Source organism: Parasteatoda tepidariorum, chromosome 5 (genome assembly GCF_982258835.1).
Source record: "Parasteatoda tepidariorum strain Cologne lab strain chromosome 5, Ptep-v5.0, whole genome shotgun sequence".
In the NCBI taxonomy this organism is placed as follows: domain Eukaryota; kingdom Metazoa; phylum Arthropoda; class Arachnida; order Araneae; family Theridiidae; genus Parasteatoda; species Parasteatoda tepidariorum.
This window is the reverse complement of record NC_141759.1, coordinates 53,323,221-53,343,878: the sequence shown is the minus strand read 5'-3', so window position 1 is coordinate 53,343,878 and position 20,658 is coordinate 53,323,221. Positions and strand designations below refer to the sequence as shown.

The following is a 20,658-nucleotide window of genomic DNA, read 5'->3' as shown; positions in this document are numbered from 1 at the left end:
GATATGTATGTTTTTTTTAACTTTTTGCTAAAATTAATATTATTACTAAAATGCTTGATAAAATTAATTAACATTATTCCTGATAGTTTTGTTCATAAATGGAAATAAAACAAATTGCCTAATACTAACATACATATTATTACATACATACTTATAATTGGAAATTACAATTTAAAATTGTGGATGAAGGATCACAGTAATTAAATGAAGTAATTAGTGTGCAAATATTTTTCTGTATAACAAAAATTAAGTATAAAAAATCATTAACAAAATTGTTGCTATCCTATATTGAACATGTTATTAAGATTTCATATTCTTAGTAAAAAAAAATAATATAAAAATCATCAATAAGGTTTTTAGTATAAGTTTTCATATCTCATTCTCAGGCATCAATATGTAAAACACTTTTATAAAGAAAAAATTGCAATAACTTCTTATATGTTTGTTTAATATAGTATCTTCAATTCCACTTATATGCTATAGCAAATCAAATATACTGAAAAATGGAGCTTCTCCCTAGGTTGCATAATTTTTCATGACAAAAAAAAGTAACTTGCTAAAATGATAATAATAAACATATGATTCCATTAGCCAGGACAAATACCACACACGTATATTTTGGACCTGTAGATCGAATTACAAAAAAAATCCCTTTAAACAGCTAAGTAATAAAGTTTGTGTTAAACCACATAGGCGATTGATACAAATGCTCGAGTCTTGATAATTCAAGTAATGAATTGTGAAACATTGTTTTGAATATCTAAATATTTTGTCTACCAATTGATGGATTATAAATGTGTATAGCAATAGAGATATAAAATAACATACTTTATAGTAAATTTATTTTATTCCAATCAGAATTTTGCAATTTCTAAAATTAGAAGGTTTATACTTCTAGTGCCTGTGTTTAAATTCTTTTTCTTTTTAATCGTTGATTTATATTAATAAGCTAATAACTGAAATCAAAAATATATATTTTTTTCAATTCATAAGTTTAAATCTTTTAATTCCACGAATAGATTATTCAATAATATATTCTATTTTACTTTTGGAATTGATGCTACGCTAAATATTTTTTTAATTTTATATTTAAAACAATTTATTTTTAAAATTTTTTTAGTGTTTTTTTAAGCATTTTCTATTACTTATTATTTTTAGCCAAATGCTTGTTTTATTCTTCTATTAAGTAAATATTTTGTTACCTGATCTAATTACAATTATGATCCTTATTTATAAAAAAGCTTATAGTTATTCCACCAAATAGTATTTTTGGAAAAGATCTGATTTTGAGACAACTAATATGATGTTTTAGTTCTTTAAGTATTATTATGAAGGATTTACTTTTGATGTGTATCTTTAAGTTGATCCTCTTTTGAAGAAAAAGGATCCTTAAATTAAGTAGTCCTGGGCCCAAAAGAACTCATTCATTCCAAAGTCTAATGGTAATATGACCTTTCGTTTATCACGACTAGTTGTCAACATCCATTTAATTGTAGTTCAATACCACATAAGGAACTATTTAGTTATTGGTATTTCATTTGAGAATGCCTTATTTATGATTCATCAATTCTGTTTTCTATCTCGATCAATTTTGCAAGTCTTTCATATTTATTTATTAACATTTTCAATTACAGTAGAGTCCCGATAATCTGAGTTTCCGCTTTAACCAAGCTATCAAATATTTTAAGAATTTTTTTGTTCTAGTTTATTTTTAAAAATACCGCCGAAAAATAAATCTGAATTTTACTCGGGGAAAACAAAATCTAACAACTTGATCCCATGAAATGATCGTTAATGTCGTCAATAATTTAAATGTACCTAGCGAAGATGATAAAGACAGTGACCATGAAAATCAACATATAAAAATCTTTCACACAGATGAACTTAAAGCTGTCGAAAATGCTACTGAATCCATAGAACAACAAAAAGAGGCGACACCAGCCTTCCTGTTATCCCTAAAAAATGGCGAAACATTGCTGCAGAAAAGCACCAAAGTTATGTAAAATAAAAAACGATTAAGGACTTTTTTTTAAGTAAAAACTCTTTAATTCTCGCAAAGTATACTTTTTAAGTTTTTTCAAGTAAGCTTTTTAATAATAATAGGAATTGTATGTGGTATACTCGTATAAATTTTATGTTTCTTAAATATATTACATTTATACCAACTCTTCGTTTTATCCGAGTTAGTCGTGGTCCACATTAACTCGGATAATCGGAACTCTACTGTAGTTATATAACAAATTATTATAAGTTTACTTAAAATGTTACGTGGTGTGACTGATGGACATTATTTGATGGGACAAATAAGTTTTGCATATTTTTAATAATTTGGTAAATAAAGGGACAACTGCCACTAATTATATCACAATAAAATTTTATGTGAAAAAAGGAGGGCCAATAAAAGAATCAAAAGATAATTCAAACAGACAACCAAATTTGATTGAAAATAAGTTATAGTATGTTTTCCGACATTGATACGTTAGCACTTGTATTTAAAAGCTACATGGCATACTAAAACTTTTGAGGCAAAATACTAAAAATAACTTCTGTAATTTGTAAGACAATTACTGAAAATCTGTTGTAGTAGGTATCAGTAGTGCAGAATACATCAGATTACATGAATGAGGTTCAGGAGAAATTCAAGTAATCCTGGGAAAACTTTTGGTCCATAATTAGTTTATTCAAGAATTGTGGTAAATAAATGAATTTATTTTTTTAACAAAATCTTTTATTAATATATAAGCTTCACTTTGAAAAAGTTATTGTAACGTTAACTATAAAAAGTGTTCCAAGGAAATAGGTTGAGATTTTTCTGTAGTCCTAATTGGCATTCGTGTAACTATGTTTCTTTAAAATTCAGGGGCCAATCATATGGAAAAGCAAACAATAGATAACACAATAAATACTAAAAACAACTTTATTTAGGAATAAAAATAATTTAAAAGAATGCAATGATTTTCATGAATGCATGGAGGAAAAAAAAATGTGAATAAATTTCTACATCTGAACAATGATGTCAAACAAAACTACTACAGATTTATCAACAAGTACTCATAAAAATGCGAAGTATGATACACAGTAGGCTCCTACTAAGTAGGAATTAAAGATCAAATAAACATTTACAAATCTTTTGAATGTATTTAGGAGTTATAAATTTCCCAGAAATAGGTAAGTCAAAAATTATGTTATAACATTATAGAAAGAGTTTTAATATAAAGCAAATTTCTAATTTATATCCATAACTTGATATTTTTATTTTATTTTAATGAAAATTAAGAGTTTATTTGAAACATTAAAAAATGCCAAGTATTATTCCATTTTACAAAACTGAACAAATTATAATGAACACAAAAATTCTCTTCCATGCATAAAATAATAATTAAATATTGTATTTAATTCATCATACAGCACAATTGAAGAAGAATTAAAAAATGCAGAAATATTAAGATTTCTTATCAATGCTTACTTAGCGATATAAAAAAAAAAAAAAAGAAAAAAGATAGTTCTTTAATGAACTAACAATTTATTTTACATATATACAGTTAAGTTAACAACAGCATATTGGGAAATAGAATTAGTTGAATTATGCTAATTTATTTTCCAATGTACTTTCGTAAAAGTAACATAACTCTAATAAAACAAAAAATACAAAATACTATTGAGTCTAAAAATAGTAAAACAATACTTGGCATTCGAGTTTTAAGAGTCATGTAAAAATAAAAATTAATTTGCAATATTTAACAGAAATTCTCATTTACTAATTAAACTAAGTTTTTTTTTTCACATACAAAATACATTGTGATAGGAAACATTTACAAATTATCCAAAATATACATCTTCAAACACTGAGAATTTTTATTTTGCATCAGTTTTAAGAATCTTCAAGGTGTCATAACTCATTGGACATAAGCATAGAGAATATGCAAATATTCCTCATGATGTGATTAACATTTGAAGTTCCCAACAATATATATATTGGCATGAAATTAACCAGATACTGGAAAACTAGTTTTCAATATTTGTATATTAAGCACATATCTCGGAATGTCAAGTTTTGAATATAGATATGCCTTAGTTATAGTTTGCTCTCACTTAATAAGCATTAGTAGGTTCAATTATTTTGTGTTCATATACAGGTAACAATCCACTTTCAAAAGCTCTCGCTATCCTCATGTACACAATTATTTTTATGCGTTCCATACTCTTCCGTTTATAATATCGTACTATTATTAGTAACGTGGGGAAAATACTGTGCGGGTGAATCTTGACTTTTGGAAGAATATTGTTTAGTATGGCGTTTAGATAGTTTCATTTTGAATACAGTGCATTTGGACCCAAAAGCAGGGACTCAGCATTTATTGACTCTAAATGCCACAAAGTACAATGCCCAACAAGCTATACAAAGTTGTCAGGAACAGTCTGATGAGGATCATGCTTAACAGAATACAAATCTGAAAGGAGAAAAAAACACATTAAGAACGCATAAAATAAAGTAAATTTTTCTTCTTTAAAATACATAAATCTACAAGTAACACAATCAAAGTCTATAAATGCCTCTGTGGGCTGTCGCCCCACTGAGTTTAGTTAAGAGTTAAATATTTATTTAAAATAATTATGTATTTTTATAGAAATAAAAACTTAGCTACAAATTATTTAGATTTTGATCTTTACTAAAATGGCTATATAAAACTTTAAACATAAATGGTGTTGCATACTGTCATAAAAAAATCATTTCGCCTTCATACCAGATTTAGCCTTTTTCGAGCAAGAGCATATAGATATATTATATGATACTCAAATTATGACTCAAATGGTGCGTGAGGATGTACATAATGTAGCATCTCATCTCATAATAGAGATGGAAATAATTTTAAAACTTCAGCTGCCAACTATGATAAAATATCCTTACAGACTATCGTAAGACATACTTGTTATGATCTGTCTAATTTAATGGCTGTTGGACTGATTATAAATTATCACTAAAATTAAATTTCTAATGACAACAATATGACGGATATTTCCTAAAATAGTTAAAATTGAAATCAAAGTACTTCTGCACAGGCAACAGCTAGGCTATGAAAATATTTGATTACGGTGAAACCTCTTGGAAGCGACCCATAGTAAAATGGTCGTTGATAGAGGTTACCTTCAATGACTTTAAAATTGTAATTGAAGGTACAGGATTTTAATTTCAGTTTAGTCAGCGCTTGGTGTAGAAATGCCACTTCCGTTCGCTTCATGAAAAGACGGATGAAAAATAAACATTTTATAAAAATTATTCCAACTGATATAATTATGTGTAAAAACAAATTTACCAAATATTAATGATAAAGCTATTTTAAATAAATAAACAATTATGTTTTTTGTTTAAGTTTGCATTTAATTTTATATCATATAAATTAGTTATCTTTAAAAGGTGAGAAGAGGTTTGTTTATTTGAAATACTTGTTTTTTTCTAATTTACCTTTCAACTCTAAAAGTAAATGATAACATCGTCTTTAGTGCACACTGACTAAAACATGAGGTTGTATCATCAATAAGAACCTCACGTGAATATTTTGAATACAGTTTAATCTACTTATTTATTTTGTTACATTTTCTGTTTTGATACTTTTCCGTGCAACCTGTTTTGACCTTATCTGCATTTGGTGCAGGTGTTTTCCCAGTCGCTAGGAGAGGTTTTTAATGGTCTCTCCTAAAGGATTTCTTTAACAATATTCCATGCCATAATAGAGGTGGTCTTTTTTGGAGGATTCATTGTATTTTGTTTAAAACTAATTAATAGATGTTAGGGTAGGAGAAAGTATTTAAAAATTCGAATATTTAAATACAGTTGTGCTGTGAATTTGGCTTGATTACCGTTTATGTTTACATATTAAACAAGATAATTTTGAAGGGTGACCAAGCTGGTCTCCCTTTAAATAATAAGTAATAATATAACATATATATTATTTTATATCTTTTGTCAAATAATATATTTTAAGAGGTAAGCACTATCCAAGCCAGTAAATATTTTTTAAAGCAAAATAAAGAAAAATGTTAATATAAAATTGAAAATTCAAATGATGAAGAAAGAAAGAAAGAAAAAAACACACACACACACTTAATAAACAATCACAAAAAAAAAAAATTTATAATAATAATAAGTGATAAAAATGCAATATTATATACATATTATTTTATATTTTATGGCTTATAAAAGGTATAAATGTAAATGTTATAATAATCAATATGGTAATAATTTTAAAAGAAAAAAAGCTTGTAAATGATATCTGATTAAAAAAAAATAAATAAATAACATAGTAAAATGAAGCAACGATAAATATATAAATTGCCAGTGTATGGCTATTACTCACCTTTTATTACTAAGAATCTCCCATAAAACTATTTAAACTTCTCCATTCTTCTAGCTCTTTAGTTTGCTGTCTCAAAAATAATATCCTAAAAATAAAAAATATGTTTCACATAATGGAAAATGTATGTTTTTTTCCTATCACTATATGTTTAAAATTAACGGGGTGCATAGCCATAAGCCATATTTTTAAACAAAAATTAAGCACTCAAAAAATATTTTTAAGCACTTGATGCAAGCAACTAAAAAAAAAAATTCTGCCCATTGCTGAATATATTAACAATATATATATATATCAATATATGATATTAACAAAATGCAAATTAATTTTCAAACTTTTACACAATCAGGATAAAATGACTATCTGACAAAGAACTCTTTTCTTGATTATATTAGTAACCATAAAAACAATTTATGCACAAATTTAAAGATATTCAATATTAAGTGGCTCATTCTATTTTTTAATTAATAATTACTTTAATTAATTATGTAAAAAAATTTCAAAATTAAAATTGATTTAACCATTATTTAAACAAGCATATATAAGAAAACATCAACAAGATTAGTATTATTAATCATGCCGAATTTCTAAAGATATGTAAAGAATAAGCAAACTAAGATAACTTTAATACATTAATATTACAAATGTAAATTAGTGAATGGCTTCTAATTTTTGTTAAAATTTGTCATTTGGTTTTGTATTTCTTTAATGAAATTATTAAAGAATTTTAAGTAATTTTGAAAGGTATATACAATTAGTATTGAAGCTAAACATTTGTGACAAAAGTAAATTATTATACGTCGATAATTATATATGTCTTAAGAGTACTGAAAATTTTAAAAGTAATAATACAATAATAAAAAGTAATAAGTAAAAAAAAAAAAAAAATAAGTACAATAAAAGTTTAAAATATTTTTACACAAATAGTGGACAGTCCCTCAGGAAAATAATCTTACAATTAAAATCCTCAATTAGTTCTTAAGTTTATTTAAATGAAATGAATAAAGCGGAGATGGAAATTTTGAGGAAATGAAGCTTTGTGGTTCTTTACTGTTAACCCACATGAAAATAAGTTAATAATGAATGATCCCAAAGTCAAGTTCAATGATTATAGTGCTAATCTATAAATAGAAGCGATTAGCTAGCTAAAGACGATGGCACTTCACCCATGAAATTAACAAGAAAAAGAAAATTTTATTTTACTATTAGGGAAAAAAAATTGCTATTATTTAGTTGTTCCTCGGGATCAGTGAAAATTCAAGAAATTTTTCGGTTGGAATTCAAAAGGCAAAACATGAAGCCTGAAAGCGAAAATCTCTTGCAAAATGCAACAGAGTTGTGGCACAAGAGAGTGCAAGAATCCTTCCCTTTCCATCAAATCCAGCCCAGTATACCCCCAAGCCAACCTACAAGTATTTAACCAACCTTATAAAATAACTGGAGCTTTTATATGCTATGGATTGACGGAACGCCGAAATGGATTGTAATTGAAATTAATTGTGAAGATCGCGCTTTTTGCATAATTCGTGTCGAAATCCTCATTCTTAAAAAAAATTAAAAAAACTCCCATTTTAGAAAAGGGAAAATTAACCACTTTTTAAAAACACCCAATGAAACAAGCACCTTTAAGGGCTTTTAAAAAACAAAAATCGAAAATAAGCACCTTCAAGTAAATAAAATAAAGCATTTAACTTCAATTCATATAGCTAATACTTCAAGCATTTATTAGGTATCGGTTTCTATAGTTTTTCGAAATAGTCGCAGCAGCAATCTAGATTTAGTTTAGCAAATTTTTTTTTAGCTTGGTTCATACCTTTTACAATAATAAATAAAAAAAATCGATGGAAAAAATGAAAGACATTTAGTCAAGCTTCATATTTTAATTATTTGATAAAATCTTAAATTATCGGCAAAAAAAACTTATATTTTATTTTATTATTATTTTTTTTTAACATCTTAACATGTATAATTAATGCAAAGCTGCACCTAATATTTGTGGTGTATGAAAGAACAAAATAAATTACTTTGACATAAAAGCTGATGTAATTTAACTATATGAGTAGAAATTTTTTTTTCTTCATCTATTTTTATCCTTCAATTAGTCTAGACAAGTTTTTAAATTTTTCTTTAAAAAAAAGAGGTTTAAATAGTTTAATGGAATTAAGAGATAAAAGTTTTAATAAAAATTATACAGTCAAAAATACTTTTTAAGATAAGCAAAAAGAAACTAGCTAACTTGACTCTTCAACATAGAAATTGTCCAAAAAAAAAACTTAAACTTACATATTATCATGAACTAAAAGGTTAATTTAATACCATTAAGTACTTGTTTACCATGGTACTTGTGGTACTTGTTTGTACCATTAAGTACATCACTTGTTTTTGCAAAAATTACATTTTTCTAAAATTTTAAATTTTTGCATTCAAGGACTTCGAATACTCACACAAAAAATCCATTTAAATATAGTTTGGACCAATCTTAACTAGAAATAATTCAAACATTAAGTCATTATAATTTACCTCTGCTCTTGTAGTGTAGCTTGAATTTCAGCTAGTCTTACAAGCGCTCGAGCCATTTTTAATTCAGCGGACACCTGTGTACAATTTATACTTCCTATATTATGGGCTTCTTCCCAATAACGATTTGCCTGTAAATAATTGGATGATATAAAAATAAACACTGAATGATTTGATAAAAATATTACATAAAATTTTATTACTTCGATTAAGCTATTAAAACAAGGCTTTTCAAAGAAAATAATAATTCAAAATGCATACATTTGAATTAAGATACAAATCCAAATAATTTATACTACGCTGAATTTTTTTTGTCAGCATTGGAAAGAAAAGAATCAGAGTATTTAAGTACTTCAGAAACTAAAATCTGAATTTTCTTATTAATTTCTTTAAAAGAATAAATAGCCAGGCATAAGGCTGGTAGAAGTAAGAAAATAAAATTATACTTATTTACAGAAAAGTATACCAGTCACTTGAATATTAACTAAATCTAATAATTTAAAAATTACAAAGAACAGTTAGATTACTTTGTCAAGTTGTAGTTTATAAAGTTTGTAATATTATAAATAGTTGAGTAATATTATATTTAAACAAAATGGTTATAACAAAGTTTTATTTAAAATTCAGAGATTTTGTAGATATTTCATAAAACAAAAGCTTTGTAGATTTTAAAAATAGAAACTGACACATGAAAATTCAATGAAAGTCAAAATATGATAAAAAGTCTGAAAGTCAATGAATGATATTTTAGAGTGAATAAGGATTTAATCCAAACAAATGTAACCAGTTATTGAAGAAAATGGAACGAATGGAATAAAATAAATAATAACCATAATTTCACTAGGATTATTGAGAATAGATTGCTTCTCCGCATTACCCATCCCAAATTTGGATGCCGCATCTTCCTAAAACAAAAAAGTAGGCGATAAAATATAAGGAATTATACCTAAAAAAAGAAATTTTGTAACATAAAAGGAAAAAAATACATGCAAACAAAATAAAATTGGGTAAAAAAATAACAAATAAATATTACATGCATTGTGTTTTATCAAACATATACTCAGATTTCTTTATCTCATTAAAATAAATCAAAATTATAATTAAGCCACATTTAAGTAATTAAGTAAATAATAATGATGTCAATGATTTAATCTAATGACTGAAATTAGTTTTAAGAAACTTATTTAGAATTACTAAAAAAAAAAAAATTAATAATTTCTAATATTTTAAGCATAATGCATTTGGAAAATGTTAAGTTAATGGCATAAGCATTTAGAACTTAATGGTAGGAAAACCAAAAAATGGCTGTACTATTAAAACATTATGTACTCAATGCTCTAAGTAAAATGAATTCAAATGGTGTAATGATCAAATGGTATTTGTATTTAAGAACACTTCAAATTAGGGAGCCATATATAACAAAGGATAAACAAAATCCCAAAAACAACAAATGGAATCTTTAAATGATTTTTTGTCTTTTTGTCTGTACACTTGAAAAAATATTTAATATCTTTAAAGTGACTTAACTAAGACAAGGAATTTAGAATTGAACTTACAATGTAACAAGTATAATGAAAATCTAATTGAATTTTTTTTAATGATTATTTTCACTATAAACATTTTGCTATTCAATTTTTTAAATTTTCTACTGCATATGTTATTAAATAAGTGGGAAGTGGGGGTGGAAGAATTCAACTAGGGCCAGGATTTAAGTTTTTCTCATGAGTTGTGTTTATATGAATTTATTTCCATAATTAATCATAAAAGAATTCTAACATAAAATATGCTTTTTAAAGTGTAACATGTATAGTTATTAAATTGACACAATTAAAAATATTTTAGAATAATATTATAATCAAATTATTATTTTCAGTCCTCTTGCATCCAATTAAAAGGAGAAAAAAAAGGAAAAAAAGATAACTTTACTTGTCTTTCAGCATGATCTGCTTGCCAGCCCACAACATGAGATATTAAATCTTCTCTATAATAATTGGCTAATGATGGCGTTAATGAAGGTACGGATGGTCTCAAAGCCACTGTTGCTAATGAACTCGTCCCAGCTGTGTTTAAATTTTGCAAACTGCTCACGCTATTAGGTGGACTTTCATGTCTAAAATTAAATTTATTGTTATCTTACATAATAATTCTAGAATAAAATATAAGATTTTAAAAAGAAATTTAAAAAAAATCTTAGAACTGAAACCCTTAAGAAACAAGTTGATTATATAACAAAAGAAAAATTTACTTAGAAGATAATTCTTAATGTAAACATCAAATATACAGGGATGAGATTAGCCAAAACGCAAAAAAGCTGAATTTCCACGATAGTAAATTTTACGCAAGCGCAACCCTTTAATAATTAATTCCAGACAGTTTAAGGTAATAAATAATGTGTTGACATACAATTGTGTACTAATCTATTATTATAAAAACGATCACATTGATACTTAACATTTAATGGGGAAAAAAATTACCAATTGAAAAAATAAAGTTGGAAATTATATTTTTCCTCAGTTCACATAAGAGACAATTACTACTTGAAAAACTACCTGGTTTAGCAAATTAAAACTACTGAGAATATACATTAATATTTCATTTCCTTTAATAAATACTGTTATGGGTTTTATAGCAAATATATCAGTAATATTACTTTTTAAATTATATTGGGACAAAAAAAAAACTTTAACAATGGACCGAATCATTATGTTCATATTATAGTCTAATCTAACTACAGCCCTCTGAAACATATCAATAACGGTGAAGTAGAAATATATAGTAACTCCTTAACATACAAAAATTGCTATTTCAGTTTGAAAAATTACATGACAATCAGCAACTGTTTAGACAATTGTTTTTTATTTGATAAGAATTTTGCATTTTATAGCATAAATAACAGCAATTATAAATAAAATTTTGATAACGAATTAATTAACTCTTTCCCCCCCAAAAATTTTTTTAAATTAAATCCCTTTTTAAGTGATTGCTTTTGTTTGCTTTATCTTTTATGTTTGCTATATTTAGTCGTTAGTCCATCTTCAAACATCTTGTGACAAATCCTATTTTTTCTTCTCTGCAAGCACAGAATGTAAGTTTTGAATATATTCCCTTCCAGTTTCTCTGATGTTTTAACACTTACATATACTAATAATCGTCGTTAGAAAAACAGTCACCTTTATAGTAACTAATTTTAAAAAAAATTTACTTCTTACAAGAATCGCGATAGTTGATCTTCAAATTGCGTGAATATGAATAACAATTATGGATTTTGAAATCACATGAATATGAAACTAGATATACGATTTTGAAAATGAGAAAATACAAACTGGGATATAGAATTTTTTAAACGCGTAATTTTTAGATTGCATAAATAAGAATTATGATGCATAACTTTTAGAATGTGTGAATGCGAATCCCAATGCCTTATTTTATAATCACGCATAAATACGAAAATTAATGTTTGATATTATAAACCGCATGAGCAAATCAACACATGGATTTTTAAACTTGCGTGAATACGAATCGCTACATAGGTTTTTAAAAGACGTAAATACGAATCACAATATCGGATATTTAAATCTCGTAAATAAGAATCGCAACGTACAACATTCAAATCGCGTGAATAAGAATCGAGATATTAGCAGATTCCAGGCTTGGGACCTCTAAAAGGCTTGTCAGAAGCAGCGGTGTTTGAACTATAAAAATCGGATCTATCTGGAGGGCGGGTAAAAAATTCGGAAAATCTTATCTGCTGCGTGTAAAAAGGGAGAAAATAGGTAAAATAAGTAAAAATGAGAAAGAATTGGTAGCTATGTAGTTTGAATTTTCTGAAAAAGCGGAATACTTATAAAAAGAAATGAAATTTTTAGAAAATCTGAATTTTTGATAAGAAAGCTGAAATTTAAGAGATAAAAGTGAAAAAAGCGGAAATCCGCTAAAAAGCGCAAAAATCTCATCCCTGAATATAGGCAAATTACCTTTTAAAAAAAAGTGTGACTCATTATTATAAGACACAAATAGTTTTGAAGAATTATTTCAGTTGTAGCATCATAGAAAACTAATAATTTAGAATTTAAAAATCCTTTTCCACTATTCAGAAAAGCAATATTTAAATTTTTTATAAATGACAATTTCATCGTACTACAAAGGAAAAAGTTAAAACTTTTTATAAAAAAATCTAGCTCTTAGAAAATGTATTGAGAAAAGAAAAGAATTTTCAATTTTAGTTTTGTAAAATAGATAGCATAGATAATTAAAAACTTCAAACTATTTCAGGAGATACATTAACAGAGGTGCCAGTTTTAAAAACCACCTACAATCAGAAGTACAATAATATATATAATGTTAAAAAATTCAAATTAGTGCTATTTCAAGGTGTTTTTACTACTTAATTTTATATAAATTAGTTATAAGATTATACTTGAATTTACTAATTAAATAAAAAAATAACACTTAAGTGTTACTTTTATTAAAAATAATCACTGCCAACAACAATATTTCATAACTCTAGGTAGTTATTGAAATAAAAAAACTTAGTTTTAATGAATTATTATGAGACATTTTAAAAACCATAATTTTTATTACTCAACTTCAAGTTGACAACAAAATCGTGATAATTATGGATAAATCATAATAGTTGACACCTCTCAATTTTCTATTATTATATACATTACAGCTACTGATAGGCATATAATATTCAGCTTTTAAAACAAATTTTAGAAATAAATTCAACAACCAAAGAAGAAATACCACTGTATCTGATTTAATCAGAAAACTGAACTTTAACAATGAGAATGCTTGATATGTGAACCACATTTGTCCAATCATAAATAGTTTAATGTAAGATCATTATATTGTGATAAAAATATCATAAAATATTTAATCATAATTACAAAAAATACTAGACTAATTTTGCACAAAACAATGATATATATTAATATAAATGGGAAAACCAACAAAATAATTGATAGACACGATTTATTATTCTTTAAAAAGAAAGTTGATAAATTGGTAAAAAAATACCATCTAGTGCAATATGTTACAAAGAAAAATGCATTAAAAATAATATTATATTCTTGGTATGTTATATACCTTGGTCCCATGTACCCATTTTTGATAAATAACATATGCCCAGAGAGCTGCCAAGTCTAAACAAAAACAAAACCCAGAATATCAGATGAGAATATCACATGAATTTTAACCTTAAAATAAACCACCCAAGGGTATCATATGTTTTTGAAATATTTCATAAGAGTGAACAAAATTTTCAAAGAAATGAATGTTAATTTATTGTATCCCTTAAAAGTAAAATTTACGAGGATCATGACCACCTAGGAGAAAAATCTAAGTGGTTGAAACTCTTCCTTTGATTGACACTTATTTAAAGGTGGTAAAAGACGAAAACGTTATCTCGCACAAATATGCAATAGAAAAAAGTAAAAGATCAGAGATGGTTGAAATGAAAGATGGCTCCACGGACATGAGGTACCATAACAGTTGGATCTCAAATACGTAAATGTGACCTTAATTGGGGTCGTGGGATCTGCAATGTGGGTTGCCCCTAAAGTTTAAGAAACTCTACTCTAGAGTAAATAATCTTGTTATGTATTTCTGTTACGGAGAACCAGGGTTGGGTTTTTGACATGACAGTGGTAAAAACCGTGTTTTTACCGGTAAAAACTGTCAAAAACCTACTGCTTTCTTTAATTTATGGCATATAGAGGATAATATATTATTTTCACGTAATTGCCTTTATAAATGAATGTTGTAAATGATTTCTATTGATTTTTCAACTATATACATGTATTCTTATAGAAGGATATACATTCATACAGAAATATTGTAATATACTTATTGAAAATAGTGATACTTACTTTTATCATAATAGCTTGATTTGCAAAGGATTCAAAATTTTGCACTTCTTAATTGTTAGAAATAAACAAACTAACAAAAAAGCTTGGAACTATTAATAAATTCAAGAACTAAAAAGAGTTTAAAATTTGGCATTATTTAAATATAGAAATAAGCTAAACAAAACTTTCAAAACTTGTAACTACTTACAAACTCTAAGTCAAGAATTACTGCTACTTTGTCAAGTTAAAAACTTTTATTCAGTTGAAAAAGCACTATAAACAAAACTTAATTACAAGTTCAGTAGTCTGGGTCACTGTGCCGAAGCATACGATAGCAAGTGACTAATTTTGCGCATTTTTCATTGCCCAGTCGATTTCTAAGTTTAGTATGAATGAGTCCAAAATTTGAGAAGATTCAAAATTATTTTCCCAAATACTTATAAATTATTTTACCAAATACTCAAAATTATTTTACCAAAACTATGGGTTTTTGACGTTTTTGACATGACGGTAAAAACCATGGTAAAAACTGGCAAAGACCGTCATGTGTCAAAAACTTGCCAACCCTGCGGAGAACTAAACAATAAAACAAGTCAAAGATTTGAAAAGAAACAAAATACCTCAGTTTTTTAAAATAGTTGTTGTAATTTTAAAAAAAAAAATTTTTTTTTAAATTAATTACTTGTATATAAACAAAAACTGAAAGTTATCACATTGTCACAGAACGTTACAGAGTTCCTGCAGAATGATTTTTCCTTTGGAAAGTTAAAATTTGAATCATGCATTTAGATGAAAACTTTTTGAAGCTCCCAATTTACGCCGATAGTATCATAAAACGATGCAATGTTTTGATTGTATTTACGCATTTATTAATATTGATTTGCATGCGGATTTTAAATATCCAGATATATTTCAAACAAAGTGTAAAATTCTGATCGTGCATTTGAGTGTTTACTTTATAAGGCAATAATTCTATCACATTTTTGGCAGTTATTGCTTTTGATATCTCCAAGGTCTTTAAATCCGATATATTTTATACAATATTATTTATTACAACAACCTAATCTCGAAACGAAACACACATTTGAGGAGTTCGATTAGCTGATTTCGTTGTCAATCTTTTTTTGGCAATTACGGATTTCAGATTTTTAATTATTTTTCTTATAGAGATGATTATTTATAAAATGCAAATAAAAAATAATTCCTGCATCCCCCCTAACAAAATGCGAGAACATCACCCATTTTATTAGAATAAAAAATTATTACATCTTGAATTTAAAAAAATTATATAGTTTTTTTTTGCAAATACAGTGCTTTTCTTATTCTAAATTAGTAACATATACGTTTGTTATTAAAAGTATCTTGCAGAACGATATGAATGTTAGAGAGTTTTGTTGCAGATAACTCGAAAAAATTCTGCAACAGGGGTCCTGAGAATGGACTTAAAGCCAGAAAGTGGGAAGGCCTGTAATAATTATAATTGAGATGACCATGCAATAAGGTTGAAATCTTATTCAAAAGTCAAAGAATGAATAAAAACTATCTGAAAAAAATATACAATGCTTACCTCACTGAGTGAGTACTGCTATCAGAATCTGGTGTGGTTCTTTCCCTGTCGATGTCTATTTTATTATCGGGAAAATGAGCACCACTTGTGGAATTGACTTGAAGAGTGGCACTACTTGGTAAACTATTTGAATGAACAGATACAGAATGATGATTCACTTGATTTTGGGACTGTGCAGGAGAAACAGATGACTTTGCCTGATGATGGGAATCTAATCAAAATAAAATAAAATTATAAATTTTTCAACACGTTTGAAGTAAATATATTTGAAGAATTTCAATATTACCTGTGGTCCGAGATAGATTAGTAACTTGTTTAGTTAACAAAAGAGCCTGCTGTATTGTTCTCAGAGCTATAAATAAAAATTGTCTTTTTAAATACCAAGTTTACAAAACAAAGGCACAAAATAAATTTTATCATGGACAAATAAGTCCTAATATACAAGATTTAGTAATGATATTTTAAACATTAGTATCAGATAATATTTAAAACCTTTATAAACCAAAATAAATTTATAAAAATATTATGGCAGTGCAAATCTTTCTGGAAAACCAACACACATATATATATATTATTTAACAGAAAAATAAGCTAGTACACAAAACTTGATATTCTCTCTTTCTATATATACACATAAATGTCAAATAAACAATGCATAGTTCACTGTATATGTTTAGGGAGATCACAAAAACATGATGCAATATCCTTTGATGTTCAGGAAAACATAAAATGTTATATAATGGTATTATAAGATAGGCACGTAAAACTGTGTAATATACAGTGGTGGCCAAAAGTGTGAACATTTTTTGAAAGTTTCATGTTTTTCAACTTTGTGTGCTTGTAGTATATATTAATTTTCACTTAAATACAAATGTCTATATATCAAATTGAAGGTAATTTAATGTAAAATTCAATAGCAAAAACAGAATTAAAATATCTGTATTACAAAAAAAAATTATGTTCATTTCATACAGCCCTCATCTCAATCCAATTGAAAATTTGTGACGATGTTTGAAAATTCTTGTACAAAAAAAACGTCCATCCATTAAAAGACAACTTATTGAAGCTATAATTGATTCTTGGCACCATGTGATTACGAAAGATGAGCTCCAAACACTCGTTCACTCAATGAAAAGATGCTGTGAAGCTGTCTTAAAAAATAAGGGTTATGCTACTAAGTAATGATTGTGTAAGTATCACTTTAAAAAAATGCAAATCTAAGATAGATCTTACTATTAGTTGCATAACTTTTTTTGTAATACCAATATTGTAATACTGTATTTATTATTAAATTCTACATTAAATTACCTTTAATTTGATATATAAACGTTTGTATTTAAGTGAAAATTAATATATTCTACAAGCACACAAAGTTGAAAAACATGAAACTTTCAAAAAATGTCCACACTTTTGGCCACCACTGTATATAGTATGAATAATGATAACTCTAGGTACAGACCAAGAAAATTTTTTAGTTCCATGTCTTGTCAAAGCAGATAATTTCAATGACATAAATGAAATGCACCTGGACATATTGTCAATTTAAGCAATATATAAAGCTAAGCTTTGGCATTTCATTTCACCCTAGTGTTTCACTGTAAGAAGCATGCTATTTAAGTCAAAGAGGAAGAAAGATATGCAATGCTCGAATCATAGTGCTATCTTTAAATTTGACGATGTTGGTAGAGCGAAATTTATGAAATACCTTTTTCATCATCTTAAACACCAAGGTTTATCAATCAAAAAATATCAAACTCTATTTTAAATGTTTCTACTGAGAGGAGGTTTCGATGAAAAAGAATAAGTGATGCCAATTGAAAATTCTATAACTGCAACAAATACTATGAGCGCTTGATGATGCTTGTCTACATGTTATAATTTTTTATTAAGATGTTAACTCTTTTACTATATCTCAACAAAGAATAAAAACACAAATCAACACTATAATAAAGGCATTGCAGAAAGACTATTCAAGTCGAAAGATTTCTCAAAAAATAATAAAGATTTATATATTTAATTTTCAGAAAAAAAGTTATAGTTTTTGAACTTAATTACTATTGTAAAAAAAATTCTTGTACAACCTGAAATAGAGAAACATTCTAAATTATTTACCTTCTTGAGGTGGTAATCCCTTCAGATCAGGAAACCCTTTTGTTCCCGAAAGTTCTGAGATTACTTTTGGCAGGTTTGCAAGTGTTACTTCAGATGGAGATGGTAAATGGGAAACCTGAGCATTAGGGCACGAATTTGTTGAAGAGGAATGGCTAGCAGAGTTTTGCAGTCTGTTATGAGTAGCAGACTCTGTTCTTGATGAGTGAGAATCACTATTATCAATCGAATTATCTAGTGATTCTTGGGAATGAGCATCTGAAAAGTTAACGCTATCTATTAAAGATACAGGAATCTTATTTCTTAATTTTAATTAAATTAAAGTAATATTTTAAAATTAAATTATGTGATATTTATAATTATTATTAAAATAATCTCTCAGGATTGCCATTTAAATCTTGAAAATAAATTCCCTGTACATATTAAATGCAATATATTAAGAGGAAACACAACAATTACTGTGCTCTTTTATGAGCTATATTGGGCTAACTATATTTATTAGTTTTAATTGCTCTTAAAAAATGGTCACCATCTTTTAAAAGACGAAAATAAGAAAAAAAATTCTCTGTATTTTCCCAGTTTGTAGGGGGGGGAATCGATATTCCCTGTTATTTTAGGTGATTTTTAAATTCCCTATATTTTCCAGGTTTTCCCTATTCTCCCTGTGCAGTGGCAACCCTGTATCTATAAAAGATATCAAAAGAATGACAGAATTTATCACAATCAAGCTATTTATCTCATAGATTTTGCTCTTTAGTACAAAATTGTCAAAAGTTTGTTCTTTTAAAATTTTTAGATAATACAAGTGAAATACCGATTCTTGGTAAAAGGCAATAAAATAATTATAATTTCTTTTTATTATAATTTGTTGCCCTTTCCAGATACTTTACATAATAAAATTACAGAAACATCTTTAGAGAATTTCCAGTCATCAAAATAAAGTTAACTATACTTATTGTGTATTGTTCGGCACTAAAAATTATAATACTGATCACGGCCAACTTAAGCAATTTCTCCCATAAATCTTGCTCTTTAGCAAATATTTTGTTTATTTCAATGACTTAATTTAGTTTTATGGAAATAAGTTTAAAGTGCAATGATCAACAAAATAAACATGTGATTTCTGATAATTAAAATACTAATTCACGACAGAGCCCTCGCAAACAATCCATGTTGATCATTAAGCCTACTTCGCACAACAAATAAAAAATTATTAAAGATCATGCAATAAATTTGATCAAATTGAACTAGAAGTTAGTAAACATAGCTTGTTTTTTCTTTTAAATAATTGAAAGAGAAAGCGTCAGCAATTTAATTTGCAATGCCAAATCTAATTGTAATGTTAATTTTTATCCTAATATTAATTAATTTCTAAATGAAATATTAATAACTCCTGAAAAAAATATTCAAATGATTCTCAAAATTGAAGGCTAAACTTTCCCTTAAAACCCACTGTTCAAATTTGAGGACACTAGTCTAAATATTTCAGAAGAGACAAACTCTTCCTTTAGTTATTACATAGTCTTAACTTACTTTTACTACCTCCAGCACCACCAAGTCGTTCATGACTCCTATCTTTGGGACGTGAGGTTGTATCATACTGAAGCCTGCTTAAATTTTGATGTCTGAAATTAAAAATATGATGAGAGAATTTTACATAGAATAACAATGTAACTATATATCAAGTTTAGTAATTTAAAGTAGTATATTAAGAAAAAAGTTAAACATGGTTATTAAACTTAAAAAAGTCAAAGAAGAAAACAATTTCAATTAACTTTTAACTATCAAGATTTCAATAGGTAGATTAAAGAAGCACAGAAAATTATAGTTTCATTTTATTTTACCTAATTTTGAAAAAGAAATTAAATTTAAAATACAACAAACAAACACTTTCCATACTAGCCAACATTGGAGAAATAATATAACGATGATTTTACTAGCGACATTTTTTATGCTACGAGTAAAGTTTCGATACATCATGCAAATCAAAATTGGAAAAAATATAAGCACTTACATTTAGCGAAGTAAAAAATATGTATATAAATCTTAATCTAAAGAAGACTTTTTCAAACCATTATTTATAATACTTAAACCATAAACACTCAACAAACTGCAGTATTGGCAATAGCACCATCTGTTGAGGAATAAGATAAATATTTTTGTCTTCAGCAAATATTTAATCACCAATTGTTTTTTTTTTTAATTTCTTCAACAGATACGAAGAAACTTGAGAATATATGGGTAAACAGGACATAGTCACAAA

General features: G+C 26.6%; 1 protein-coding gene across 2 annotated transcripts in view; it reads right to left on the bottom strand.

Moving 5' to 3' along the window:
- Window positions 1-2,903: 2,903 nt before the first annotated feature.
- wcy (WW domain-containing adapter protein with coiled-coil wacky) overlaps window positions 2,904-20,658 on the bottom strand; it is a 37,075-nt gene continuing 19,320 nt past the window's right edge. Inside the window, exons 6-14 of one of the 2 annotated variants that reach the window (XM_087163938.1) lie at window positions 19,929-20,020; window positions 18,399-18,653; window positions 16,573-16,638; window positions 16,287-16,497; window positions 10,797-10,980; window positions 9,701-9,775; window positions 8,874-9,001; window positions 6,357-6,441; window positions 2,904-4,451 (exon numbers count right to left, since the gene is read on the bottom strand). In XM_087163938.1, the coding sequence (XP_087020064.1) occupies window positions 6,366-6,441; window positions 8,874-9,001; window positions 9,701-9,775; window positions 10,797-10,980; window positions 16,287-16,497; window positions 16,573-16,638; window positions 18,399-18,653; window positions 19,929-20,020 (1,087 nt within the window). In that variant the 3' untranslated portion in view covers window positions 2,904-4,451; window positions 6,357-6,365. The remainder of the gene's footprint in view (window positions 4,452-6,356; window positions 6,442-8,873; window positions 9,002-9,700; window positions 9,776-10,796; window positions 10,981-16,286; window positions 16,498-16,572; window positions 16,639-18,398; window positions 18,654-19,928; window positions 20,021-20,658) is intronic. The other variant, XM_087163939.1, reaches the window with a different exon arrangement.